Source organism: Passer montanus, unplaced genomic scaffold, assembly GCF_014805655.1.
Source record: "Passer montanus isolate IOZ18808 unplaced genomic scaffold, ASM1480565v1 scaffold52, whole genome shotgun sequence".
NCBI classification, from domain to species: Eukaryota; Metazoa; Chordata; class Aves; order Passeriformes; family Passeridae; genus Passer; species Passer montanus.
This window is the reverse complement of record NW_024370152.1, coordinates 1007577-1033036: the sequence shown is the minus strand read 5'-3', so window position 1 is coordinate 1033036 and position 25460 is coordinate 1007577. Positions and strand designations below refer to the sequence as shown.

The following is a 25460-nucleotide window of genomic DNA, read 5'->3' as shown; positions in this document are numbered from 1 at the left end:
TTCCAAGGAAAGGCATATCTATAAGTGAGCTGTGAGATAAATCAGTTATACAATCTTGAAGAGAACACAGCAGAAAGTCTCCTTCAACTGTGGTGGTAATTACAGACTAGCATGGACACTCGGGCCTCTCTTGTTCTAAACGCAAAATGTGAAGTTAGCTGAGACAGCAGGAACAGCTGATGCTGCAAAGCAGGTACCTGCGTGAGCTGTCTGGCCTCACTGCTTGGCAGTGCCATCACACCTTTATGGCACACTGTCAGGGTATGACAAACCATAGAATTAGGGAGCAACTACTCATCAGGAATCCAAAAAGAGTCTCACACACCTCTATGCCTCATGCATTAGTAGACAGAAAAGTCTCCCCTTTTTGTCATCTCTTTTATGTGCTTGGATAAAGATAATAGTGTCTCAGCTGGTGCAAGGCAGACTCTCTCACCAGAGCAACAGCAGGTTTTGGAGACAGCTGCTAGCAGTATTTCCTTCCTCTTTTAACCTATCCTTCAAAACAGAGATAACCATAGTTTATCCTACAGCTAATTTCACATGTCCATTTTAACAATCTGAGATTACTCTGAGATTATACTTCACACATTGTCAGTGTAAGCACAGCTAGAAAATACTGCAGCCTTTGCCTTGTGCTGCACAGCAGATCCAACACACCCTTGCATCTATAAAATACATTTTAAAAGATGATACAGTGAGACGAGGCTAATCCTTTCTTAAACCACCCTTTATTAAAAAAACCCATAAACATTTGTAAATATATAAAATTATAAAATATCAAGTGCTTCTTGCTTCCCAGTACAGTGGAATTCAGAAGTGGCAGGTAAATTTGGCGTTAATCTGTTTGGTATGTTAGTTCCAGGGCTGCAGAACTGACCAGCTAGTTTTGCGAAAGACAGCTGTCTCATTCCTCTGACAGGTTTAAACAATCTTGTTTCACTTTAGTTTCAGACTTCTTTCATGCTCCTTTTGACAAACATCAGTGCTTACTACTGAGAGCACAGCTGGAGCTGTAGGAACAAGCAGGCTCCTTAGAAGGATGCAAACATGTTTAACAAAGGGAGAGCCTTCCAGTTGCTAATGGAGGAGAGAATTTAGACACTGAGAGAGCTCCTTTGTACAATTTTCCCCAGGCACAGTGTGTTCGTGGCATTGGGATTGGCTCCTAGCTGGACTGGATGAAGCTAGTCACAGATTCAATTTGCATCAGGGTCCTTTAATCAGCAACTACTCAGATTCCCTTGAAAGACGTATCACATGAAGCATCACGAAATCCCAACTATCAATTTTTTTTTTAAAGTGTTATAAAGTAAGAATTTCTCAGGTAGTACACCTAGACCTGAACTCAAAGCAGGACATTACACTGCTGTGGAAGTACTGTAAAATGTAAAAATACAGTTGTACCCATTGTAATTGTCAGTGTAACTGAACTCCAGAAGGGATCTTTTGTGTCACTTCCTGTCTCATCTAACACTAAAGAACAAATGTCAGTTGCAGACAGAGCAGGCGTTTTTTGATGTTGTTTCTTACTTGGTCTCCTCCCCAAAGCCTCTGTCACTTGCAGAAACTTATGACAAGTCCCTGCACTAAAGTGTCACCTTTGCCAGTTCTTTTGCCAGCTTCTATCATGCCAGGCACTACAGTGTCATTCCCCAAGGAGTGGTGCTCGATAGGAGAGCATCACATTAGTCTAATAGTAAACCAGCAAGTTTGTCTTCTTGTGGAAAACTTAAACCACTGAAACTGCAAAAGAGGTGAAGAAACAGAATCCCAAGTGAAACAAGCTAATCCTGAATGTCTCAGCATTTAGCAGAGTAGCAGAGGGGTGAGAAATGCTGCTGTATTTAACTTCTGCTGCTTACTGATGTTTTCTTTTATAGGCAGCACTACAGGGAAGGCTTTTTTTTTTCTTGTAGAAGACAAAGTGACTCATTGTAACAGACTTGTATTACAGATCACATACTTACATATCCCCACAGGAATGGAAGGATGCTCCAGTTTCTACTGCCCTTTAGCTAAAAGGCACAATTAGCTCCAACACGAGTGGAAGAGTTGTTATGCTATACCACAGTCCTTAAATAGATGTTTTCCACTGGGTTTGTGGTAGGCACAGCTTCCATCTTTCTGAAACCTTCACCCTTGATCCACGTACATGAAAATTTAAAAATGGCTGAAATACAATGCTACCCTCCACTATGGCATTTCTTTAGGTTGAATCAAGTTGGCTAAAAATTTTAGTTAAGAACATAGTTGTCCATTGCCACTTTGACCTTTCTAGAAGGATAACCTTTCTTAACAGCCCAGATCCCCAAATAAACACAAGACTGAGAGATGCACAGCAAAGGTGCTATTTGCTCTAGTCCTTGCTTACTGTGCAACATGACACAGATATCCCAGTGTACCAGCTCAGGATTGGTCCATGCCCACTAGTCTGAGTCCTGACCCTTGGCATCCCCTTTTGGTCAGTTTAGGATTCAGGAACATGTGCTGTCGCTGCATCTTCTGCCTTGGCCAAATCAGCACTGATTGTCTCAGCATGGAGCCGTTTGTAGTCAGTGTGGAAGAAGATCACATAGAAACAAGCCATACCACTGCAGAGGCCAGCCAGCACCAGTACTGGAGCTGTAAGAGAGATACGCATTTAGGCAGTGAATCCAAAACTCCCCATGGGTGCAGAAATCTACAGTCAACTCCGCAAAATGACATTCTGTCTGACCTATCTGTCATTCTGTCTGACCACCTGCCAAGAGATACCCCTGAGGACAGGATGCAGACCACAGTGGGACATTACCAGTTTGGTAACAGACCAAAATCTTGCTTTACCTAACACTAGCATAGGAAGAGTATTTAGGTAAAATGTGGAAGGCTTCCAGGACACTGTGTCCTGCATGATACCTCAGGTTGGAGGTCTCACATCAGAGCACACGTTTTACTTGTAGGAGCGTGTATCCCTCTATATTGTGTCTTGGGGGTTAGTGAAAAACATTACAAAAAAGATTGAATCAAATCACTTGAGCTCCACAAGGGAATAGGTCCTCACAGGTAGTGCTTCTTGTAATATCATCTGAGAGCAACATGTAGGAAAGTACACTTAACATGAACTTTTATTTGTGTTTAAAGAATCTTTTCTGAAGGGAAAAAAAGTATATCTAAAAGATTAGGCAACAAAGCCTGCAATTAGTTCTAATTTCACCACTGTTCCAAATGAACGTCTTCATCCCCTTCTCCACAGATTTCCCTGTATGTATCAGACCACAAAAGGAATATGAATGGGTATCTAATCCCAAGATCCAACTCTGATCTGATTAAATTGCAGGCTTTCAGAGATGAAGCAGTCAAATTGCTTTTTGGGGACAGTTATTATGAAGCCTTAATTCCTTACAGCTAGTGGACTTTATTCTGGGGAGTTTCTGCTCAGCCAAGCAGGATGTATTTAACAGGTGATAGTCAGCCTTTGCTTATGGTGTCCCCAGGGGTCAGTATTACAAAAATATGAACCAGCTGAGAGATCAAGACTAGGGTTTATCCTGCACTGAAAACACTTATGTGCTCCTGTTCTCAGTTGCTGGAATGGAAGGGAAATCTGGAGTAAGTGAGAACAAAGCTATACGAGTATGTTACAAATACAGGCAGAACAGACAGATGTAGCTTTCAGTCAAAGCATTTGTAACCTTGGCCTCCAGTATAAAAACCAGCCCTGGTTACGCTAAATGGCCAGTGTCTTCCCCTCAGAACAACTGCTTTCTAGTTTTATGAAACTCAAGTCTCTGCAGGGTGACTGCAAGAGAAATTTTAACCCAGTGCCAGCAGTGGCATTCGTGGTACTTTAGAGTTCTTACTATTTCAATCTTGATGGATTGGTTTAGCAGGAGCAGCAAGGAGTACACCATCAGACTCAGAAAGGGGGTTAGAAAATATTCTACAATAGGAATCAGACTTGCAAGGTTCCTCAAACTGAGACCTGGAGGAGAGTGGGGAGTACACGGGGTGCAACCGAGTGTCCAGCATAATTTCCTAAGGACATACGTACTTGTCCAGTCCAGGGCTCCATCCTCATCAAGGGCACAGGTGGAAAATGGATCCTCAGAAACATGGACAGTGAGAGCTTGTAGAAGAATCATTAAAATCACACCCTCAATCTGGCTGTGGGGAGAAGCCAACATGCAGTTATGTTACCTGCCTGAGGTACCAGTGCTGCAGACAGGACCACCTTCCCCAGCCGGAAGAGAATGATGCCTCTTTCTGCAGCATGGTGCTTCTAGCAGAGAAAGCTACTGTTGGATTCCTCTGGCCCAGACATTTGGTTAACTGGTCCTGTCCCACAGGGTGTCCAGGTCAATTCCAGACACAGGGCCAGTGTGCCAGGATCACTATATACTCCCTCTGAAGGCGAACAGGTGTTGAACTACACCTGACAAAAACCTGAGGCATATTCACTGGGCAGAGACTTGGAAACACTTCTCACTGCAGAACTGAAGATACAAGAAAGGCTGTGATTTCAGCCTCCTCCTCATTCACAGCTGGCTGGCAGCAGTCACTAAGTCCACAACCAGTAAGAGACAACAGCCTTCAAAGGCAGTGTCTGATGCCCCTCACTGATGTTTCTTGCTGCTGCACCTCCTCCTGACACAAACACATGGCATCAGATCACTGGTGCTGCTGCTTAGAGCTGCAACAAGTCATTCCTGCTGAAGTCCAGAGCCAGCCCCAGGCAAGTAAATTGGTAACTGGAAGGACAGCCACTGTCCCTCAACAGATCACTGGGAACTGACTCGTCCCTGTACTGGTGTGGGAATGGGTGCCTCTATCAGGCATGCAACCCTCATCTACTTCAAAGGCAGGTGGTGCTGGGCATGGTTAAATCACACTTTGTGCCAGCCAAGGGAGACCCTCATCTTCCTTACTGCTTTTCTTGCACCTCTTCCACATAGTCCTCCCTGCTTTAAAGCATTTAGCCCTTCAACGCTATGGCTTAGCCAGCAGGCTCCCGTTGCCAGAAGCAAGTGCACAGACACCAGAAAGACATTCAGCAGGACAGCAAGCACTGATGTCTGTATCTGCACCCACACTCCTGTGTGTGTGTATGTGTGTGTCTGTGTGTGTGTATTGGAACCCAAGCTCATCTGTCAATTGGATTTAATCTGCTTACCTTGCAACAAAAATCAGGCCTGTAGATGTGCCCTCTCCTACAGGGTAGGAGCACTCCACAGCCAGCTCCATGGCAATGGGGTAGATAGCAAAACCAAAGAAACCGAAGAGTGAACTGGTAATGGCCAACATGATGTCCTGATGTCTGAACCGAGAAGTCTGCAGGCAAAAAGAAACCAATACCAAAGTCTCGATGTCAGCACTGTTGTGCAGAAAGTCTCTGAACCTTTAACCTGTAGGAAGTCTCAGTATATTCCCTACCTTTTATGGAAATCAATTTTTCACTCTCAACCATCTAAAGTCAACAGAAGGCTACAAAATGGAGAGCTATCTGTTGAATTGAAGTAAGGAGAGGATCAGCAGAATTATCTGAAAAGCAGTGGTGTGGTTGCACTATAGTAACTCCACCAGTCAGTAACTTACAGTAGTATTTCAACATCTCTCTAGGCCAAGTGAAACACACACCTTTGTCCTGAAACAAAATAATTTTTTGGAAATTATGTTTGTATTAGGTTACTTGTGAGAATTCTGGGTTGCTACAGCTCAATTACAGGGAAAATCAGTCAGACACTCAAGGAAAACTCTGTGTGTCTGGAATCTGAGTTCAAAGCACAAAGGGATCAAACAGATTTGAATGGGTGATTTTTATTCTACTACTTTGAACTAACAGTTCATCTGTATCAGATGAAGGTGAGGAGGGAAGGGCAGGAGGAATAGGCTTGCTTGTTGCTCCTAACACAGCCTCTTACCTATTTAGTGCTTCACCTGAGTCCAGGCAAGCTGGCTTGTATTCCAATCATCCTCAAAACAAATGCCAGAATATGAAAGTGGAAAATGCAAGGTGTGATTTAGGCATCTTGTCCTACATTGACAAAAGCATTATGTTTGTCTGTCTCTTCCAAATGAAGCTACCATCTCTGGAGCCTTGGCCCCAGGGAAGGTGTGATCACCCTCTAGTGAAAGTCTGTATTTTTTATTATACAAGAGAAATGCACAGCATAAGGCTGCTGGGAAAGCCGAAACCTGCAGCATTATGGGTCCTCTGCAGTGCTGTGTGTTGTGATCAAATTCCTGCTGTGTGATGGCTCCCACTGGCAATGGCTGTGTTTGAGTGCAGTACTTGTAACCTGGCCCCATGGTTGTAAAGTCTCCAGGGTGTGCATTCCTCTCCTGGCTGAATTCAAGCGTTTTCCTCTTCTGCCTCTCTTGTCCCCCACAAGGAACTACTTCAGAATTAGAATATAACTAGGTGCTTTCCACTAATGTTACAACCCTAACACTCACCACTGTTAAAGGCAGGAGCTGGAAAAACAAGACATTCTTGTTCATTTCTGTGATATAAATATCTAGCAATTCCCTTTCTTTTTGTGTTTGAAAGAATGGTCTCAGGAATTAGTACACAAACATAGTGAGCCAGTACAGAGAAGTAAAATTATGCCTATTTATCCCAAATCAGTCTGTCTCAGGCTCCACAGTGACTCAGTAAAGGGTTTTTCTTTAAAACAAGAAATTCCCAACCCAAAGAGATAATCCCAAAGCGTAACACAGGGCTGAATAAACACTATGACATCAAATGACCTTGGTTTAAGTTGCTGATTTATCAGACAGCAACAGAAATAAGCCCATGGGAATGGCACAATGCAAGGGAGAACTCACCACTGCGAACATGATGCTGGCAAGTGCACTCAGACAGAAACTGATCTTGGTGGACTCTATGAACTTCCTTGTCCGGTCGACATACATGCCTAGCAGGAAAGCACCCAACAAACCACAGACTGTGAACAGTGCACCATTCAGGCCAGCAAAATCCTGGAGGGCAGAAGAACAAGTAATGAGAAACTAGAGCAGTTAGATCAGAGATTTTAATGTCACTGACCCATCTGTCAGCTACCAGTAGTTCACTTCCTGAGGCAGGAAAAGCTTCCTTGCCCATTGCAGTAGCTGAAGCCTTCAGAGAGCTCTGAGTAGCAAATGACAGAGTCCAAGTGCTTTTACAAGTGTGTGGGGACAGCAGGGTGGCAGCACTCCCAAAGGATGACAAATCTCTGTACACCTGTCAGGGGAGGCTGGATGCAGAGCCAGAACAGGTCCCTGGCATTAAATATTCCAGCCTGGAGACACTGGGTTCTTCCAGTGGCAGTCAGGTGCTTTGTCCACACTGCTGGCAACAGGCCCAGCTGCCTTGGTACCTGCTGAAGTTTGTAATTACCCTCCTGGCCCTTTTCTTACCAGGGACCTGCAGTGGCACACCCAAAGCATGTTAGAGGAGACACCGGCTGTGTCAAAGTCTAACTAGAGAGGCAATGAGCAGTGGCTAGGATAAGGCACATGCTTACAGCACTTCTTCAGCTCCACAAGAATTTAAATGCAGACATCAATCCTGAAAGCAGAGAAGCTTTCAACAAACTTGGAAAAACATTTTTGGGACCCTCAGAGGCACTGGAATGAAAGGGTATATGGAATAGCTTCTCTGGGCTAAAGGGCAAGCCAGTCACACAGGGACAAAATCAGGATGCACAGAAAGCAAGGCTGCAAAGTTTAAGAGGTTTCCAGTTAAAAGCCAATGGGGTGTGCAAAATGTGACCTGGCTATGGAGCCCTGAGCCAGATATCAGATCTGGGAGCTGAATAGGGGGTGGATAGAGACCAGACATGTTAATGTGCATATGTTAACAGCTGGAGAGGTGTTTTAAGAGGACCCCCATGGCAATACAAACACCAGGACTGAAGTGCAGCCTGCTGAGAGGAAACACCTGAACTGGGGGCAGGGGGACTCCTAATAAGCAGGACGGAGAGAGCAGCAGGAACCATCTGTGCACATACTGTGCTGAACTGTAAAAGCAGCACCTGCTGGTGTCATGAGAAGACTGAATAAACAGCTGTGACAGTACCACTGACCTCTTCTGCTGCCCTGAATTCAGGTAAATTTGTGCAAAGAGGAAAAGGTGCTTACATCAGCTGGTCTTCAGCTTCACTCTAGGGCCTGCCTGGGCCCCATTCTACTCTGGAGTAGGTGACAGAAGGCTGCATAGAGAGCAATGCTCTGGAGTGGCTTAGAAAAATCACAATATTCTTTTTTCCTAAAACAAAAAATTTATTTGCAAGCAGGAGCCTGGCCATGGGCAATAATGAAAATGCAGGTCATTTATTATACTGAGAATCTGACTGCATTCTGGATTAATCTGCTGCTTAATCTATATTAGATAACATGAACAAATAAGATATGAGACTGCAGCATATTCAATTGTCTTCATTTTGCTCTGAGTCCTTTATGAGGGAATATCAATATGATTGTATCACAGACAATGTGGACAATGGGGAGAAAAGCAAGAAGACTCACATTTGAATACCCCTTTTCACAAAGGATCTGTTCTAGCAGAGCTGAAAAGCAGGTGAACATCCCAATTCCTCCTCCAAAACACACTGCGAGGATGATGTATGGCTTGTTTCTCAGGAGCTAAAAAAAAGAAATTAATGTAAATAAGTGGAGGAGGAAAAAGGCCTGTCTGTGACAACAAACCTGAGGATCACTGGCTCTGACTCCTCAAATTGCTGACAAGGTAACCCCATGATCATTGATGAAGGTGTGGCTTTGTCCTGGCAGTTCAGCCAGAGGACAAGTTACAATGGGGACCATGTCAGGGAGGAAGGAATCCTTCAGTGCTCAAATTCTTCTTTTGCTTTGCCATGTGCTATCCTAACTGTTACCACATCTGCTCAGAAGATTCAGGTTGTGTGCTCCTCTTGGATAAGCCCAAGTCTGCCTGTTTGAGCTATCTGAATGGCTCCCAGCCCACAGCTGAATGGTCAGATAGCATCTCTTGCACCTTTGCTGTGAGCAGCTTCCACTGCCTGAGGAAGAAAGGAATACTGATCTCCTTTAAGGGTTTTCCATGGCAGGTTGGAGGAGTGGCATTCACAGTCTGTTTTGTAAGCAGATTGTTCAGCACATCCCCACCTTGCAGAGCTGCATCCCTCACTCCAGCATGGCAGGCCCTATGCTGCAACACTTACCATTTTGAGCCCTGTGAAGAATGGCTGTGAGTTGGAGTTGGTGGCACTGGCTGATGGAGGCGTTGGCGGGACCTTCTCGTGAATCCCCAGAGTTGCTAGAGCACAGGCTGTTACTGCTGGGACAGCATAAATACCCAGCTACGCAACAGAAGGACAAGACAAGTTACCAGTCTTTCCAGCTCCACCACCTCCAAAGAAATAAATCAGCTGGACCCAAATCAGCCCAGCTGACTGATTAAAGCAGTTTTCATTTACCATCAATGGAATGTGCTTTCCTTCAGGAACTAGTGCCGGGGACAACAAGTTTGCTATAAGAATGCCCAAGGGATTGGCTGGAAGGAAATAGAAGAGAAACATTTTCTTCATGCAAGCAGTCAGGATCATGTATCCAGCCTACTGCCTGCCAGCATCCCAGCTGCAATGTGTAGCATTGTAATGAACAAGAACAAAACAAGGCATATAGAGAGAGAACCAGGAGGGGAACATTTGGGGAAGTTGACTGTGTAGTCTTACTCTTGCCACATATGTTGTCTCATGCCCATGAAATCCATTCTATAAAACCATCTCCCTTTAACTCCTAACTCCTGTAAACTGTTTTTCAGCTATGGACTATGATGTCCTCACTCTCACAAGGCTGCATCAGTAAATGTCAAGCTGAAGGAACAAAATTAAAATGTCATCTGTCCTGGTGTTACCTAGCAGGAGTTACAGAGGTGTTTTTCTTTCTGTATTCCCCTACGCCATTAGGCATGTATACATTGTGTAGAGAAATCCTCTGTTTAAGGGTGAACAGCACAGCTCTCTTAGCCTCTACTGCCACGACAAAAGCTCATTTCCCTTAATTGTCTTAGTGGCTTCTTAACTGCACTTACACTAATATGTCCATGTCCTCCTCATATATAGGAATCTACAAACCAACACAGCTCTTCAGATGTAGACAGGCAACGTTTCTCAAGCTGCTCTTTATGAGGGTCACCAGGATGCTATTACTTTTTTTGTAAAAAGGCCATGAACAAAAAAGTGACACTAGGTCAATCCTGAGACCTATCAAGCCTTTATACTTCCTTTGCAAAGATCAGGCAGGTATACAAATTGATCTCTACTACCAAGTACGAAAATTACATAGCAGCAGAGAATCTTGCAGATTTTGTACAGCAGGAGGCAGTTGCATTACTATGGGACTGGAGCTGAGCAGTGTGTGAAGCAGCACTTCTGGTACTCAGCTTGGGAACATCCAAAATTGCAAACAACAATTTTTTAATGTTAAGACAACATTCAGCAAACAGTCAAAGAAGTAAAGCTGCTTTTCAACTAGTGTGCAGGGATGGGGTTAAGAAAGCCAAAGCCAGCCTGGTGCGTCTGGTGAAGGGCAATGCAAAAGGTACCCTTAACTACTTTTGCAGAAAAAGGAAAGTTAGAGAAATGTGGCCCTGTTGCTGTATGGGACAGGAGACTCAGTGACAAAGGACACAGAAAACATCAACGTATTCAATGCCTTCTTCATCTCTTCTGTGATTGGTAAGACTGACCTTCAGCTCTGGAATCAGAGGTAAAGTTTGAAGCGATAAAGATTTACCCTCAATGAAGAAAGACTAGGTTGGAGAACATTAAGTAAGCCAGAGACACAAATCCGTGGGCCTGATAGGACGCATCAGTGTGGAAGCAACAGATTGTTTCCACTGCAAGGCCATTTTTGGTTACCTTTAAAAGACCACAGCAATTCCAAGAGGCTCCTGAGGAGTGGAAGAGAGGAAATGTCACTCCCATCTTCAAGTAGAACAAGAAGGAGAATCCAGGGAACTTCAGGCTTTTGGGAAGGTCATGGAATAATCAATCCTTGCTACCATTTCCAGGCACATGAGGGATGACAAGGTGGAAAGGAAAAATGCTTAACTAACCTGGTAGCTTTTATACAGTGAAATGACTGCTGGATGGATGAGAAGAGCAATTGACACTATCTCCATAACAACCTTGAGGACAAGCTGATGAAGTGCTGTCTAGACAAATGAGCAGCAAGATGAACTGAAATCCAGCTGAATGGCTGGGCCCAAAGGATTGTCATCATTATGATGGAGGCCCGTCATCAGTGATGCACCACAGGGGTTAATACTGGGGCCATACAGTTTACCTGGATAGGACAGAGTGCACCCACAGCTAGTTTGCAGATGATGTGACAATGGGAAGAGTGACTTGCAGAAGAGATGGCCATACTGCCACTCAGAGGCACTGCAATAGACTGGAGAGATACGCAGAGGGGAACCTTGTGAAGTTTGACTAAAGGAAATAATATGTTGCACCTTGGGAAGAATAATAACTCATCCACTAGTACCCCTCAAGACTCACCAACTGGAAAGCAACTCGGCAGAGAAGGACCAGACGAGGAGTGGGCAGGGAGTCCTGGTGCACACCAACCTGACCATAAGCCAGCAACACAGCCTTCTGATAAGGAAAGCCACCACAATCCTGGGTCCAGCTTTAGGAAGTGTTGTCAGTGGGAGCTGGTCTTTACCCTCTACTCAGCACTAGCAAGTCCACATCTGGAGAATTGTGAGCAGTCCTCAGGTTCCCAGTGTGAGAGAGACACCTCTCTACTGGTCCAGAAAAGAGAAAAGATGATTAGAGAACTAGAGCTCCTGTCATGTGAGGAGCCACTAAAAGACGTGGGACTGATCAGCCTGGAGAAGCTGCTGGAAAGCAGTTTTGCAGAGAAGGACTTGGGGTCCTGGTGGATTGCAAGTTGACTATAAGCCAGCAATGAATCCTTGCAGAAAGGTGTCCAACAGCATGCTGGGCTGCATCAGGAAGAGCAGGTGGAAGATCATGATCCTCCTCCTCTGCTAAGCCCTGGTGAGAAACATACAGAGTGCCAAGTCCAATGCTGTGTTCCTTGACACAAGGTACCAAGTTAGTGGAGCAAGTCCAGTCAAGGGCCAAAGACATGGTTACAGGTCTGGAACATCTCTCATACCTAAGGAGGCTGGGACAGCTGGGAGTAGTTAGCCTGGAGAAAAGAACATTGATCAGCAATTATAAAGATGGAACCAGACTTTTCTCAGTGGTGTACAAAGTGTAAAACAGGAAACTCTACCTGAATATAAACTTCTTTACTGTGATAGCTGTTCAGCACTGAAACAAGATGCTCAGATAAGCTGCTACAACTCCATCCATGGAGATAATCAAAACCTGACTCAACATAAACCTGGGCAAGCTGGTCTAGACAACTCTGGTTGAGCAGGGAGTTGGACAAGATGATCTCAAGAGGTGACTTCCACCCCTGTCTGTCTATAATGATGCTGAGGCATCATTAATAATCCTATGGCATAAAACTGTAGCATTTCTACTCTGTACTTGAGAAAGTACTAGCTTATGATGATGGTAATATATTATCTGCTTCTAAGTACATGGAAACAATTAAACAGCAGTTTCCAAGGAGATGGATTACATCTCCTCTGTTGGGGTAAAATGCAACTGGGCATTGTAGGGGACTGCCTGTAAACTAGTCAGCTGTTCCATGAACTATCAACATGCTGAAGCAGTTCCAGAAAGTGTATATGAGGGTTGGAAAGGTATAGGTGCGCATTGCGCTAAATTTGAAAGGAGACCACTTGAGTAATTACATGGTTTCAGTTGCCTTCTTTTCCTGGGAAGAACTATTACATGGCCTAGATAATGAATGGAAAGGAGGCCACTGAGTTAATCAACTATACATTATGATCAAGGGGTCCTGGTGGACTAGCTTGCAGTACTCTGCAGTGGGGCTGTGTGTTTTTTGTGGTCAGTGATCCTGATGCAGTGGAACTCTTCAGAGGGAAGAAAGTGATATACGAACAGACTTCAATAAATGAAGACTCCTATGAATGAAGCAGAGGTCACTTCAGTGGACTCAGACAACTATTTCTCCTTCTGACACAGGAGAATTTCTTGTGATCTTCACAGGGGCTGAGTCCTTGGCCTTGCACTGCTTCTCTCTAAGTAAGTCTCCACAAGTGATGGGTAGAACAAACACTTGAGCTGAGTCATTAATCATTATGACAACTGAGTCATAGTAATTTCAGCTGCTCAGCAGGATCCTGGGTGCAAGGTTCATATTTATCACAAAAGCCCACGGAAGCCTACCATAGGCATTAACAGCAAGGAGGCTGTAGATCCAGTTTCTGTATGCAGCACTGATACTGACAGTACTGGAATGCTGAGTGCCGCTCAGCATTAATTACACAGGAAGTGGGCACTGATAAATTGGAGCAAGATGACACAAAAAGCTCACATCAGCAACAGAAAGAATGGAGACAAGTATGAAGAAGCAAAGGGAAATTTGGCTGTAAAGTAGCTGGGTGAGAGCCATTCAGTCTTTCAAGACAAAGTAAAGAAGAGCTGATAACAACCCGACAGACAGGTGCAACGAGACTGAATACATGGGGCATAAAGAGCATCAAGATGTTGACATTTGCCATGAGTCAATTAACCACTGGATTAAAAGACTGGGACTGTGGTAGATGCTCCTTCCAGACAGTATTTAAATTTTCTTGAAATTAAATTCTGATACTGTACAGCATACATTATGGATTTAACCAGGCATTATTAATGGAAGCAACATGCAGGTGTTGCAGCAGACAACAATCACAGCCCATTCAGCCTGCACTCTGACATCCCAACATGCCAGACACTGAACAGCTTCAGGTGTTGGGATTCCACTGTTCCTTGCTCTTCAAGTTTGTTGTTTGTCATAGTTAGATTTATTTGGTTCTGTAAAGACTGCAGATGCTGTATGAATGAAATGCTCTTTAGCTTCTCTGGCTGCTCTCTCACTTTAAAAGAGCCCTTTGTTTGCAGCCTACAGTCCTCCAGGGCAGTGAAGCACCAAGTGCCCAGTGGTCCTTGGTAATGCTTGACTGACAACAGAGCTCCTTCTCCAGCAGAAGAGGTGAAGGTCTGTCTCAGCACTGGAAAACCAGGTGAGTCCTCATATCCATCCTATTCTAGGAAAAGCAGTGCAAAAATTATTTATTTGTTCTGACACCATAGATCCATTCTTGCTAAACAACACTGCCCATGCTCTAGTCCAGTAGCAGCATTAGAAAAGCTGCACAGGGGTGCTCTTCTTTCCCCATGCCTAACCCTTCCTTACAGCTTCAAGGCAATGGGGAGGGAAGGCAGCTGCTGTCTGTTCCGAACAAAGGACAGATGGGGTTGCCACACACATGCAGGTACTGTGAGACATCACAGCTGGAGCCAGTGAACCAGCCCAGTTTCTGGAGCACCTCTCAAGTCCTTGGGGAAAAGAGGAGGAGATTTCTTTGGCTGCAGGGTAAAATGTCACATAAAGGGAGGAAACAGGTCTATCAGGTGCAGTATCCTGTCTCTATCTGTGCCCAAAGAAGCCAAGAGAGGAATGTGATTAGACCAAGCTTATCTGGTGCCTCTCCTCCAGTTTCCCAGATTCCAGGCACTTAGCAAGGCAGGTGTGCTTTCTGCATGGACAGCCCTGCCATTTAGCATCCCCAACATGTTTGTGCAGACAGACAAGTATATTTTGTTTGTGTGGGCATACACACCAATTAGGAATACGTGCTCAGCCTTCCTACTGGATGAACTGGTGGGCAAAAATGCCACAGCAGCCTTACCTCACCTCAATCCAGTTACAGAACTTGGCAACTGTGACCATTGCCACTACAATGGCAATTTAAGACACCTTCCTAAGAAACTGCAAAACTAAGGCCACTAAACACTTAGTAACATGAAGGGTTGTCATCAACCTATGTGACATTTAGGCAAAGATGACAACCTGGTCCTGGAAGAGAGGAAGAAGGTTAGGAGTCTGGATGGCTTATACTGAGCACTGCACCTGGATGTGGCTTATATCCACTTGTTCACCTGTGCTGTTGCACATGACTGCAAGACTCTTGGGTAGAGCTGTATTTGCAAGGGCAAATGCCTGAAGTACAAAGGACTTTCTCTGCCTGCTGCCTCTGAAAGGCAAACAAATTGCTAGCAAGAGGCAGCAAATGTTACTTTGCAGCTATCACTTACACATTGATGCAATCATATTTGCTGTCGCTCTCTGGTGGTCTGGGAACCATAGTGCTGCAAGCTTTGTTGGTGAAAAGATGATAAGAGGCTGTGCTAATGCAGAGAAGCACTGTCCAACAAACAGGTACCAGTAATTCTGGGAACCCAAGCTCAGAAACTTCAGAACGCTGAACATCCGTGTGATGCTACCGACCATGTTCAGCCATGCACTCAGGACCACCTGCAGTGAGCAGAAACAAAACACATTTGTGTGCTGAAGCCTGAAGGGCAGAATTTAATGCAATAGATTAGCATGAGCGAGGTCCCAAATGCACTGCAGGAGACACTGGGTGTTAGTAATCACTGCCTGCAGACAGTCCCCACCCTTCTGGGCCACTGCAAGATGCTCCTGATCCTACCCGCCTCCTTAGGGAGTGTCTTGGGGTGACAGGGAGCAAGGTGGCTTTCTCAGCTCTATACAGGAACCACATTGATGAGAAATCTGAAGTTCACTAATCACACCTTGTTATCAAGTTTGCACCATCACCCATATTTTGCTGTGACAATCCAAAGATAATGGCAATGAATCATGCAGCTTATGGATTCTGCAAATGTTCCTCTATTCTATTAGCATGCTAGTGTTTCAGCAACGACACAATTCTGAGATTGTGTACAGACTGCAAGCTGGCTTAGCAGAGGCGAAGCTCTAACACGACAGGGGTCTCTTGCTTGCACTCTGTCCTGCTATTCCTTAAACTGGCCCAGTTAACAAAATTGTGGTGCTAAGATTTTTCTACACCAAATCTGACCCAATCAGAGAAAGCTCTTCACAGAGTCAGCTCACAGTCATCTCTCCCTGTCAGTTGGCTAAGACAATGAAAACTAAAGCTGGAAAAGGCAAGCATGCAACTTTTTTCTGACTTTTCCCACTGGTCTCTCCACCATTGCCACAGAGCTGATGTTACTGAACTAGTATAGAGCTTTCAGCATGCTAATTCTCTGCAGCATTTGGCAAGACTCCTATTCAAAGCATGTACATTACTGCTTTGTGCTTCTACTGCTACCTCTAGGTGAAACTGCCTCAGGGAAGCAGAACACTTCAACTCACAGCACAGCGGAGCCCCACGCTGTCAAGGACCCATGTTGCCACCAGGCCAAATGGGATCGAGATGAGGAGGTACACCATTGAGAGCCAGTTGACCGTCTCCAGGGAAATGTGGAAGTAAGCAGCTGTCTTATCAGCCACAGGAGCAAACGTCAGCCACAGCTGCCAAACAAAGACCAAAAATCAGTAAGCATGAACACCCCAACAGAACAGTTATACAGCATCCCCTCAAACTGAGTTGTGAGGAGGCTCGCTGTCCTAGTCTCTCCTTGAAATTGTGATGTTAAGGCCGGTAATAAAAGTTCAAACCTCCAGTGTCTGCAGTTACTTGGCACAGAGCACCCCATACATTTCACTGCTTCATCCCCAGTCCCCTAGTCTTGATGCTGGAGGCTGGCAAAAGTGGAAGTCAGTATCTTTGGCTCTGATGCACTTAATTACCTGATGGAAACCACATGGACTGTGTTAGCGTAAACACATTCTGTGTTAGCATAAACAAAATAGAATATGCCATCTCCTCTCTGAAGCTACAATCCCCTTATACTTGGACTGGTACTTTCAGTTCAATTTGTAACACCTGGATGTGGCCTTGTAAGAATAAGTTTACTATGTGTCAGCCAAGAGATACATTATTCCCTGCCTTCCTAGACACACTCAACAGAGAGAAAATTACCCAGGGATTGCATTATTTAATGTATTAGAAGACGTAACAGGGAGGTACACACAGAAGAGGTACTTCAACAACTATCAACATTTTTCTTCCAGTGCCATATGCCACAGCTCCCTAGACTTTGTTTTAGACACTGATTTCATGGCTCCTGTCTGCTTCTGGTTTCTTAGGCAAATGACAAGAACTGCTTGATCCTAAAATCAGGTTCTAAGATCACATCCAAGAAAGAAAATGAGGTACTACAAGTTAGAGGATGTTTCTGTAGATTCTTTGCCAAGATGCATCCTGGTGCTTTTCAAAAAGACTGGTCTAGCCTGTCAAATGGCCTAACCATTCAATAATGTTGATTACAGACTACCTCATTGTTAGAAGATGATCTTGCTGCTGCTGAATACTCAAGGTTATAAAGTTTGCAGAAATGTGAACAAAAACTTCAGTTATAGCTTTTTACAAAAGAACTATAGCCACAATTGCTTTCCAGGTACTCCCCTGTCATCACAAGCTTCCTCTTCACAGCTGCATACTGCACCCAGCATCACATGTGGGGTTTATGTGTAAATGAAAAAGGCTTTGATAATCTCAGAGGAAGGTGTGCTCCTACAAACTGCTTCTTGTTATTTCCAATGTCCCTGGGTTTTATGGATAGGGACCATAAAAACTACCACATTTGACAGGAGCAGAGGAGAGATGGTATTTTCTTCTCCCTAGAGTCACTGTGTGACAATAGCCTGTGTGACATGCAAACGATTCTTTACCTAAGCTTTTCATCTAGCTCATTTATCCAACGAGTAAATGGTAGTAACAGAGAAGTTTTGAATATATTCTCAGCAGCCTAGCAAGGACTCCTAGCATCAGCCCTTTCTTCTTTTCTGAAAGGAGTTGCCATGCTGTACCCCCTGTATTCAATTCAAAGCTCACATCAGCATGCTGGGCTCAGACACATCTATGTGACATCATTCAAAGGTCAGGTAGCAGATGGATTTGGTTTACTCAGCTTCTACAGCCTGATGAAGGAAGATGCTAGGTACTGAAGGAAACTGCTCTCTTAGACAACAAGGAGACGAATCCAGGTCACTTTCCAGACTTCCATCAGACTGGGATTGGAGTTTAATTGTTTAATGCTAATGTAATTGTTTAGATGTTACAAGCATTGCTAAGGCATGAGCACTAGCTTCCTTATGGGATGCTAAACCATTGCTAAACAAATCCCAGCTGTGTATTTCCAACAATAGCACTTCTGGGTTCCTCAATACCTTCCACACAGGAGTGGTGGTGATGAAACAGTCTACCAGGAAACAATTAAAGAGATTATACATTTTGTAAGCCAGCTTCAGATACATTTTCACCCCTCCTGCTCCACTACACAACATGCTCAACCATGCATTACATCATTAGGAAAGTGATGCCACAAGCCAAAGCGCAGCATTTTCTGTTCAGTGACTGTATGCATCTAGGTAATCTGGGATCAAGCACTGGCACAATTCCATTAGATCTAGTAAAACCATTTCATGAAGAAAACCAAACACAGGAGCTGTTCCATATTCCTGACCTGATGCAAGAGCTCCAGTCCTAGCATATCCATGTGAGAGCATGGAGGGTGGCAAGTTGCAGCTTGTTCAAGAATGAGCTTGTCCATCAAAATAGGAACTGAGTCTATTTATGGGTCTGGAGAGAAAATGTATGTTTCATTGTTTACCATGTGTTGCTCTAACACAGAAATTCAGAACTGGTCGATGGAGCTCAAGATGCAACTGTAGCCAAAGAGGCCACCAAAAGTGGCATTGTGGAGTTTTGCCTACACAGGGAAATACTCAGTCAGTATGCCACCTTCTGCTTTTGGTTTTCCCAGTTATGGTAACTTCACCCACAGCAGTTAATAAGGTCTTCTGCTGGAAGCTAGAACCCTTATCCAACATGCTCTTCTGAAACTTTGCATTGCCAAGGCTGGCACCTACACAGGGGCTGCCCTGAGGTAAGCCTCCTAAGGTAGAACAGGTAAAGAAGATGCAGCTCTCTCTTGGTGAGGTCAAAGCTCCACAGATGCAGAATAGAGACAGAAAGATTCTGCCCTCCGCCACTCCCCAAGGGCCATTTTCTTCACTCATCTCTGGCACACCAAAACCACAGAATCACAAAATGACAGAATATTCCGAGTTGGAAGGGTGCCACAAGGATCATCAAGTGCAAGTCTTAATTGAATGACCTGTATCAAAGCTTATCACTGTACATCGCAGTGACAAGGGGAGACACAATGTGTGGGGTTACAGGATGTCAGACCCCAAGCTTGTTGCTTCTGGGACAGATAAAGAAAGGAGAAACAGAGAGATACTTCATGCAGGGTTGTTCAGTCCTCACAATTTTCAGTCCCTGAACAAGTTTCACTTTGTGGAAATACACCCTTGTGGTCTGGTCAAGCTGCATGCAGCTCCATTGCCTGACAGGCCACACAAAACCAGAGCCTCAGTGTGAGCTGCAGAAGGCATCAAGACGAGTCCTTGCTATGCACTGCACTGCTTCATCCATGCTCACAAGCATTCTCTGAATACAGCTCGATAGATGCCACAAGGTCAATTCCTGACTGCGATGCTGACAAGCAATTTGCATTCACCTACTACAGCTTATATCCCTTCAAAGCCCTGCCAGTGCTACAATTAATGAAAACCTTTTGGCAAACTTTGACAAATTCTCAATTTGGCACAAGTTAGAGCAGATGATAATGAAAGTCAGCAGCAGTTCACTTTCTGGACCATTGCAAGTTAATAAAAAAATTTACATGGAAGCCCATGCAGAGCCACTAAATCACAGGGACTCTTACCTTTGCAAGCCAATGAGTTTGTGAGCTCAATCCCCTGACACTTGTCAAAACTCACTTCCCCAGCAATCTCTCACAGATTTTACATTCATTGTTTTCAAATTACAGCTCCTTCTGTAGTATAATCCAATATCATTCATTATTTCACTGATGTCTTAGATCATGGTATTTGCTCCTTCAGCATTTGGTATGGACTTTTCCCTACTTTCAGATATGCATCTAGCAGGATGTTGCAACAGCCAGCGTAATAATAGACGCTGTTTCTTCTCCAGAGGCAGGACTTTTAGTTCCTACACTCCTCTTCTGAGCTCAAGCTTTAGAAACACTTTCATCTCACTGTGGTTTCTAGGTTTAAAGATAGCAAAAGCTCCAGTGCATGCTAGTCTGGTCTGGAAGACATACCTCAGCATACACTCTTCACTATAAAAACTTGTGCTCAGCAGCTGAGGAAGAGGACAGAAAGGCCCCTGGTGACCCACAACTCCAGCTGGCACTGGAGTACAGCTGTAACTCCCACCGCACACAGCTGTCTGGCTGGGGAGCCATGCCCCAACACTAGAAGAAAAGGACAGAAATGTTTTCCACCCACAGCCAACTCATATTGTCAGTTACAGGAGGGCCCCTCCACACCTTCTTTAACAATGAAGCTTGCACCAGGGCCAGGGCACTGAGACTCAAACTATCTGACTAACACTAATGTTGGGAATGGTTCTGGGTCCACTTTCAGCTCTCTTGCCCTCTGCTTTAATCTTCTTCTAGCTGACATTTTAATTCTCATGCACCTGCCAGAGACTGCTTGGTCTCTTCTCCATTAACTGAGATTTAATCTTCATTAAAAGTGGCTGAAAGGAAGGATGGAGAGGGACTTTTCACAAGGTATATAGTGGTAGAACCAGAGGGAATGGCCTTAAATTAAGGGAGGGTGGATTTAGATTAGATATTAGGAAATTTACTTTAAGGTTGGCGAGGCACTGGAACAGGTTGCACAGAGAGGTTATGGTCTCTCCATGTCTGCAGGTGTTCAAGGTCGGGCTGGGTGAACAATTTGGTCTAGTGGAAGGCGTCTCTGCTCATGGCAGAGGGGTGGAACTGGGTGATCTTTAATGTCCATTCTAACCTACAACATTCTATGATTCTATGATCATGATCTTATGACAACTGCAGGCCTGCATAGGCTTTCCTGTAATCAAAACAGGTTACAGCTGATTTCATTCTGATTCCATTTTTAAGTTTTTATGTTGTCCTTTCTGATATCCTGGTAAACCCTTAGCTGATAGGTAAGGGTTTACAGGTATCCCACTCTCTTCCTCGCAGAATCAGCCCAACTCCTTTTGTTTTCCTCCTACGCTCATTCCCCTTATAACTCCCATCTTCTCCTGGTTCAGTTCTTCCACCCCACTGCCTTCACTGATTCCACTACCACACAGACTCTCCAGGACCAATTTCACCTGCAAGATCTGGTTTCTCTCCACCCATTTGAAGAGAGCCCAGTATTTGTCCTTCCTCTCATTTCAGCACGAGGTAGGTTGTGAGACACCAGTTTTCTGTCTGCAATGGTAGCAAAGTGCTGGCTGAAGGCAGGACTCCACACAGGCTCTACACTTTGGTAAGCAACAGCTGTGAGCTGTCATGTATGCTGAAAACAGCATACATGACGGATGCAAGATTTATGAATCTCAAAGTGCAGCAATGATATATTGATGCATCACACATATAACCAGGTACAACTCTGTCAAAAGCAGTGCCAAATATGCTCTTCGCAAAAGGCAAGCTGGTAATCAGTGCCTACTTTCCCTATGAACAAATCAAGATTCTAAAAGTGGAAAGCAAAATATTTGCAGAAAGGCAAGCATATTCAATCAGGCAGGGCGGGAATCAGGCCACTTTGCCATGTCTGTGGTGGTATCAGCTAGCAAAGGTTGCTATATGGAGTGCTTTTCATTGTCTAGCATACTGCACAGCTGACTATAGAAACGCCCTGCAGTACCTTTTATGTACAGTTTTAAAACAAAGAGCCAAAGGGTTGTATTGCATGAAGTGGGAATTTCTGCTTCGTAGCAAGCACCAGCACAGCTCAACAGTCCCCACACAGGCTTTGCCTACAGCAATTCTGCGAACTCCAGCATGCTTTATTTCATGCACCTGAAGACAGCTTAGAAGGTGATGTAAGAGGTCTTTCTGTGATATGTATGCTGCCTTCTTCTCCCCTGAAACTGGATGATGAAGCCCTTACACCAGAGTCCTCATCTTCAAGGTTAAAAGGGCCACACAGTTTGGAAGCAAACAGCGCCTGTACTCAGCTGAAAGCACCCATGCTGACACCGGAGTTTAGAACATTAGGACAGAGGCGTGATCTTTACAAAAGGCCAGATCCTTGCCAAGATGTCACTTTTAGACTCTACAGCTCTCAAGAGAAGTATCAGGAAAAAAGAGCAGCAGCTGTGTGCGCACGCGTATCTACAGGGGCACTGCTGGAGCAGACAGGTGCGGGTGAGGAGCGTGTGCACCCTGCCCTGGAGCATGCCAGGCTCCACTTGTGCAGCTCTCCTTCCTCTCCCAAGTACACTGAGTGGTGGTGTAAGTCCTCCACTTAGTGAGTCAGGAGCCACTTGGCCAAGTGTGAGCTAGCACCAACCCTCTGCTCCCCTGCTCCTTCCCAGCTTGCTCATGCTGGTGAACACAGAACTGGGAAGTAAACACTCTTGGTTTCATTCTTCTTTTTCTGTGTCCCCAGTGCTAAAGCAAGAGAAAGTCTCTCCTCTATGGGAAATAGAAAGTTCCCACCTGTTCAGCTTCACAGTAAGGAGGAAGAAAGGAAGGAGCTATGTGCTACAGCAGCTGCCTAAGATAGGGCAGGAGTTTCTTACACTATATTGTCAGCTAGGAATTCCCAGAATAGCGCTATTTAGGAAATGATAACAAATTTCTGCTAAGGTAGTACCCACTTTGTACAGCAGGGAGAGACAGAGGCTTTTAAACTCAGGTCAGTAATAGAAGCACAAGTAAGGGGCTATATTTATTGTTGGCGTAAAAGCCTCTATATCATATCAACCCCACTCTGCACCAGTTAATGAAAGGATTTCACACGATGAAACATAGAAGGAGGATATAGGGAAGAGTGCCTCTTTCATCATCACATGGTCTGGTCTGGCTTTGCTCAACCACGCTCTAAACCTGACTAAGAAATACTCCTTTCTCAGCCTGTCATTGCTGCAGGACCAAATGTGCTGTTGCATGTTAAGTTGCTTCTACCTTGTCTTCTTGACACCGAAAGTCTCCCCCACTCAGTACTGTCTCCTGACTGCCACTGCTAGTTGCAGCAAAGGCCACTAACAGAAAACTGCATGTCTATAGACAAGAATAAGGAATACAAGGCATTATTCTGGAAGCTTGGTCCAGCAAAATGAGGTCCCAGTCAGACAATTCAAAAGTCATGTGTCCTTACTACCTGCATTTACATATAGCCTGACACAGGTGTAAAAAGAACAAAGTGCTGCATGCAACATCTGCACAGGAATTGAGGACACAAATTGCAGGGCAATTTTTCATACCACAGAACTGGTTAATTAATCTTTTCATCTGTGACTTTTAAACAGCAACCAACCACTTTGATTTCATGAACTTTCAACTACTACATCCATTTTAATGTGATTTTTATCAGGAACATTTAGAAGAAACTTTAGCATCAGGAAATGTCTGCTCACAACTTTATATATTAGCATAGATGCCATTCCAGGTATTTGCAATGGCTTAGAAACAGTAATTCCACTCTATGATATTTATTAGGCACCCAGTTTTGAAGTTGTAAAGTTCTGGCCTGATTTCATGCTGTGGAAAAATAATACTATGGCCAGTCAAGATACAAAGGAGACAGAACAGGTCAATATTCCAGGGCTTTGAAAACTTTGAAAACAAAGTTTTCAGCAACACACTGGGGACACAGTAATACTGCAGATGTACTGAAAAGACCTGTTTAAGAAACCCTTCAATTTCACCTGTAAGATTTCAACAAAGTCAAAGTCTTACAAGACATCCTGGAAAAGTCTTGGTACAGTTTCCTTCACCCATGCTGCCACCATCCACTTCTAGCAGGGTCAGTTTATTTCTTGTCACATAGTGTTCCACTGCTGTGCCAATTTAACCACAAGCAAGCAATGGGGCTTTTCTGCAGTACACTTTTTTACACTCTAAAAGGATATACTGATTTTCCATTGAGAAAGTGCATTCATTTCTTTTTTTTTCCATATACAACCAAACTCTCACTATGTTTTTCCATTTCTCTACTCCAGCACTCTTGCATCATGAAATAGCTAATCTTCCTTCAAAGCATTTAAATGTTTGCAGGTTGCAGGGCCTGATCTTGTCTGCCAGACAGCCCGCATTCACAGCATGGTAATCCTCAAGAACATTAATAAGTCTATATCAGTCTGATAATTATCAACAACGTCTTCAATGATTTGATGAGGGAAGATCTGGGCTTCTTTTTCATATACAAAGCCTTGATAAAGTTTCCTTGAAGAAACTTTATGGGTTTATCTCTGTAACTGCTGAATTTAAATCTGTTCAACAGGTGGGGTGTGTGATCTGGCATGCAATTTTTTCAAGTCTCTCAGTACAAGGCCGTAAGAGTAGGCAAAAAGAAGTTCATGCAACCATCTGTTTAGTGCACAATCACTCCTATAGCATTCTGTATATGCAATAGACCCTGAAAGGAAACTTGATTCTTTTCCTGACCAGATAAATCTGCTGTCACGGGCAAGCGATGCGGCAGAGTTAACTCCTGTTCCTCTCTCACGGCGTTTCAACACTGCTCTGCTATTCTTAGGCTAGAAACATGTGACCCTCAGAGAAGATGAATACTTTCTCTGTCTCCCCATAGCATACGAAGTGGACTCGGCAGCAACTTTTGCTGTGCTCCAGGACACAATTTGCTTCGTCCCAGTCTTCCTGCGGTACTTCCTGCTGTGCTTTTGGAGATCCCACACACCCTCCCGCCCCATCCTGCCCTTCCCCCGTCACCACTGCTCGGCGTCCCGGATCCCACCGGTCAGAAAGGAAAGCGTGAAGGCCTAGGCCATAAGTAAAACGACAAACTTCAAAAGTAAAAGCCGGTTATTCCGTCCATAAGGCACGGCCAGGCTGAGGCTTCTCTGAACTGTTCGCGTACAACCGATTCCGGTGCTCCAAGGATGAGGGGGTGGATCTGAGACAGGGCACTGGGGCAGAGCCCTGAGGATTGCCTGGCTGTTTCTAGGAAGAATCAGAAGGTGCTTTTGGCTCTGGCAAGCCATGTCAGCCCGTCTTCCCTCCGCAACAGCAGCAGCAGCAGCTGCAGCGGCGGCCAGAGCTGCTCTGCAGACCTGCGGCACAGCGAGGCGGCACGGAAGGGCTGCGTGCCCTGCCTGCTCTGCGCCTCCGCCTGCTGCTCGGGCACCGGGGGCTGCCGGCGGCCGCCCCCCTCCCCAGCAGCCCGGAGGAGCGTCCCAGCCGCAGGCCGGCTGCGGGGAGCGGCTGCCCGGCCGGGAGAGGCGGCCGCACTCACCATGGCGTTGGAGCAGTTCAGCAGGCACACGACGGCCAGCAGGAACCACCGCCGCCGGTACGTCTTGAACCGGGCCGGCGGCCCCGGGCTGCTCTCCCCCAGCAGGCTGGCCGCCTCGGAGCCCTCCATCGCGGCTCGGCTCGGCTCGGCTCGGCCTGGGC

At 45.0% G+C, this 25460-nt stretch overlaps 1 protein-coding gene across 2 annotated transcripts; it reads right to left on the bottom strand.

The window, feature by feature from the left end:
* Nucleotides 1-712: 712 nt before the first annotated feature.
* Nucleotides 713-25460, bottom strand: SLC49A3 (solute carrier family 49 member 3). 2 transcript variants are annotated; one of them, XM_039724143.1, is made up of 10 exons: nucleotides 25300-25460; nucleotides 16279-16437; nucleotides 15192-15411; nucleotides 9420-9496; nucleotides 9165-9302; nucleotides 8491-8607; nucleotides 6808-6960; nucleotides 5153-5310; nucleotides 4034-4146; nucleotides 713-2625 (listed from the first exon to the last, which is right to left on the bottom strand). In XM_039724143.1, the coding sequence occupies exons 1-10, from the start codon at nucleotides 25426-25428 to the stop codon at nucleotides 2471-2473; spliced, it is 1419 nt and encodes a 472-aa protein (XP_039580077.1). In that variant the 5' UTR covers nucleotides 25429-25460; the 3' UTR covers nucleotides 713-2470. The 2 variants fall into 2 exon arrangements, with proteins under 2 accessions (XP_039580077.1, XP_039580078.1); XM_039724144.1 differs by lacking the exon at nucleotides 4034-4146.

Bases quoted from the DNA above. Each gene is read 5' to 3' on its own strand.
- SLC49A3 (XM_039724143.1), bottom strand. From the start codon at position 25,428: ATGGAGGGCTCCGAGGCGGCCAGCCTGCTGGGGGAGAGCAGCCCGGGG. The intron at 8,608-9,164 runs GTAAGTGTTGCA...TCTTTTTTTTAG, and splicing joins TCTTCACAGGGCTCAAAATG to CTCCTGAGAAACAAGCCATA. The intron at 5,311-6,807 runs GTGAGTTCTCCC...TTTTGCCTGCAG, and splicing joins CCAGCATCATGTTCGCAGTG to ACTTCTCGGTTCAGACATCA.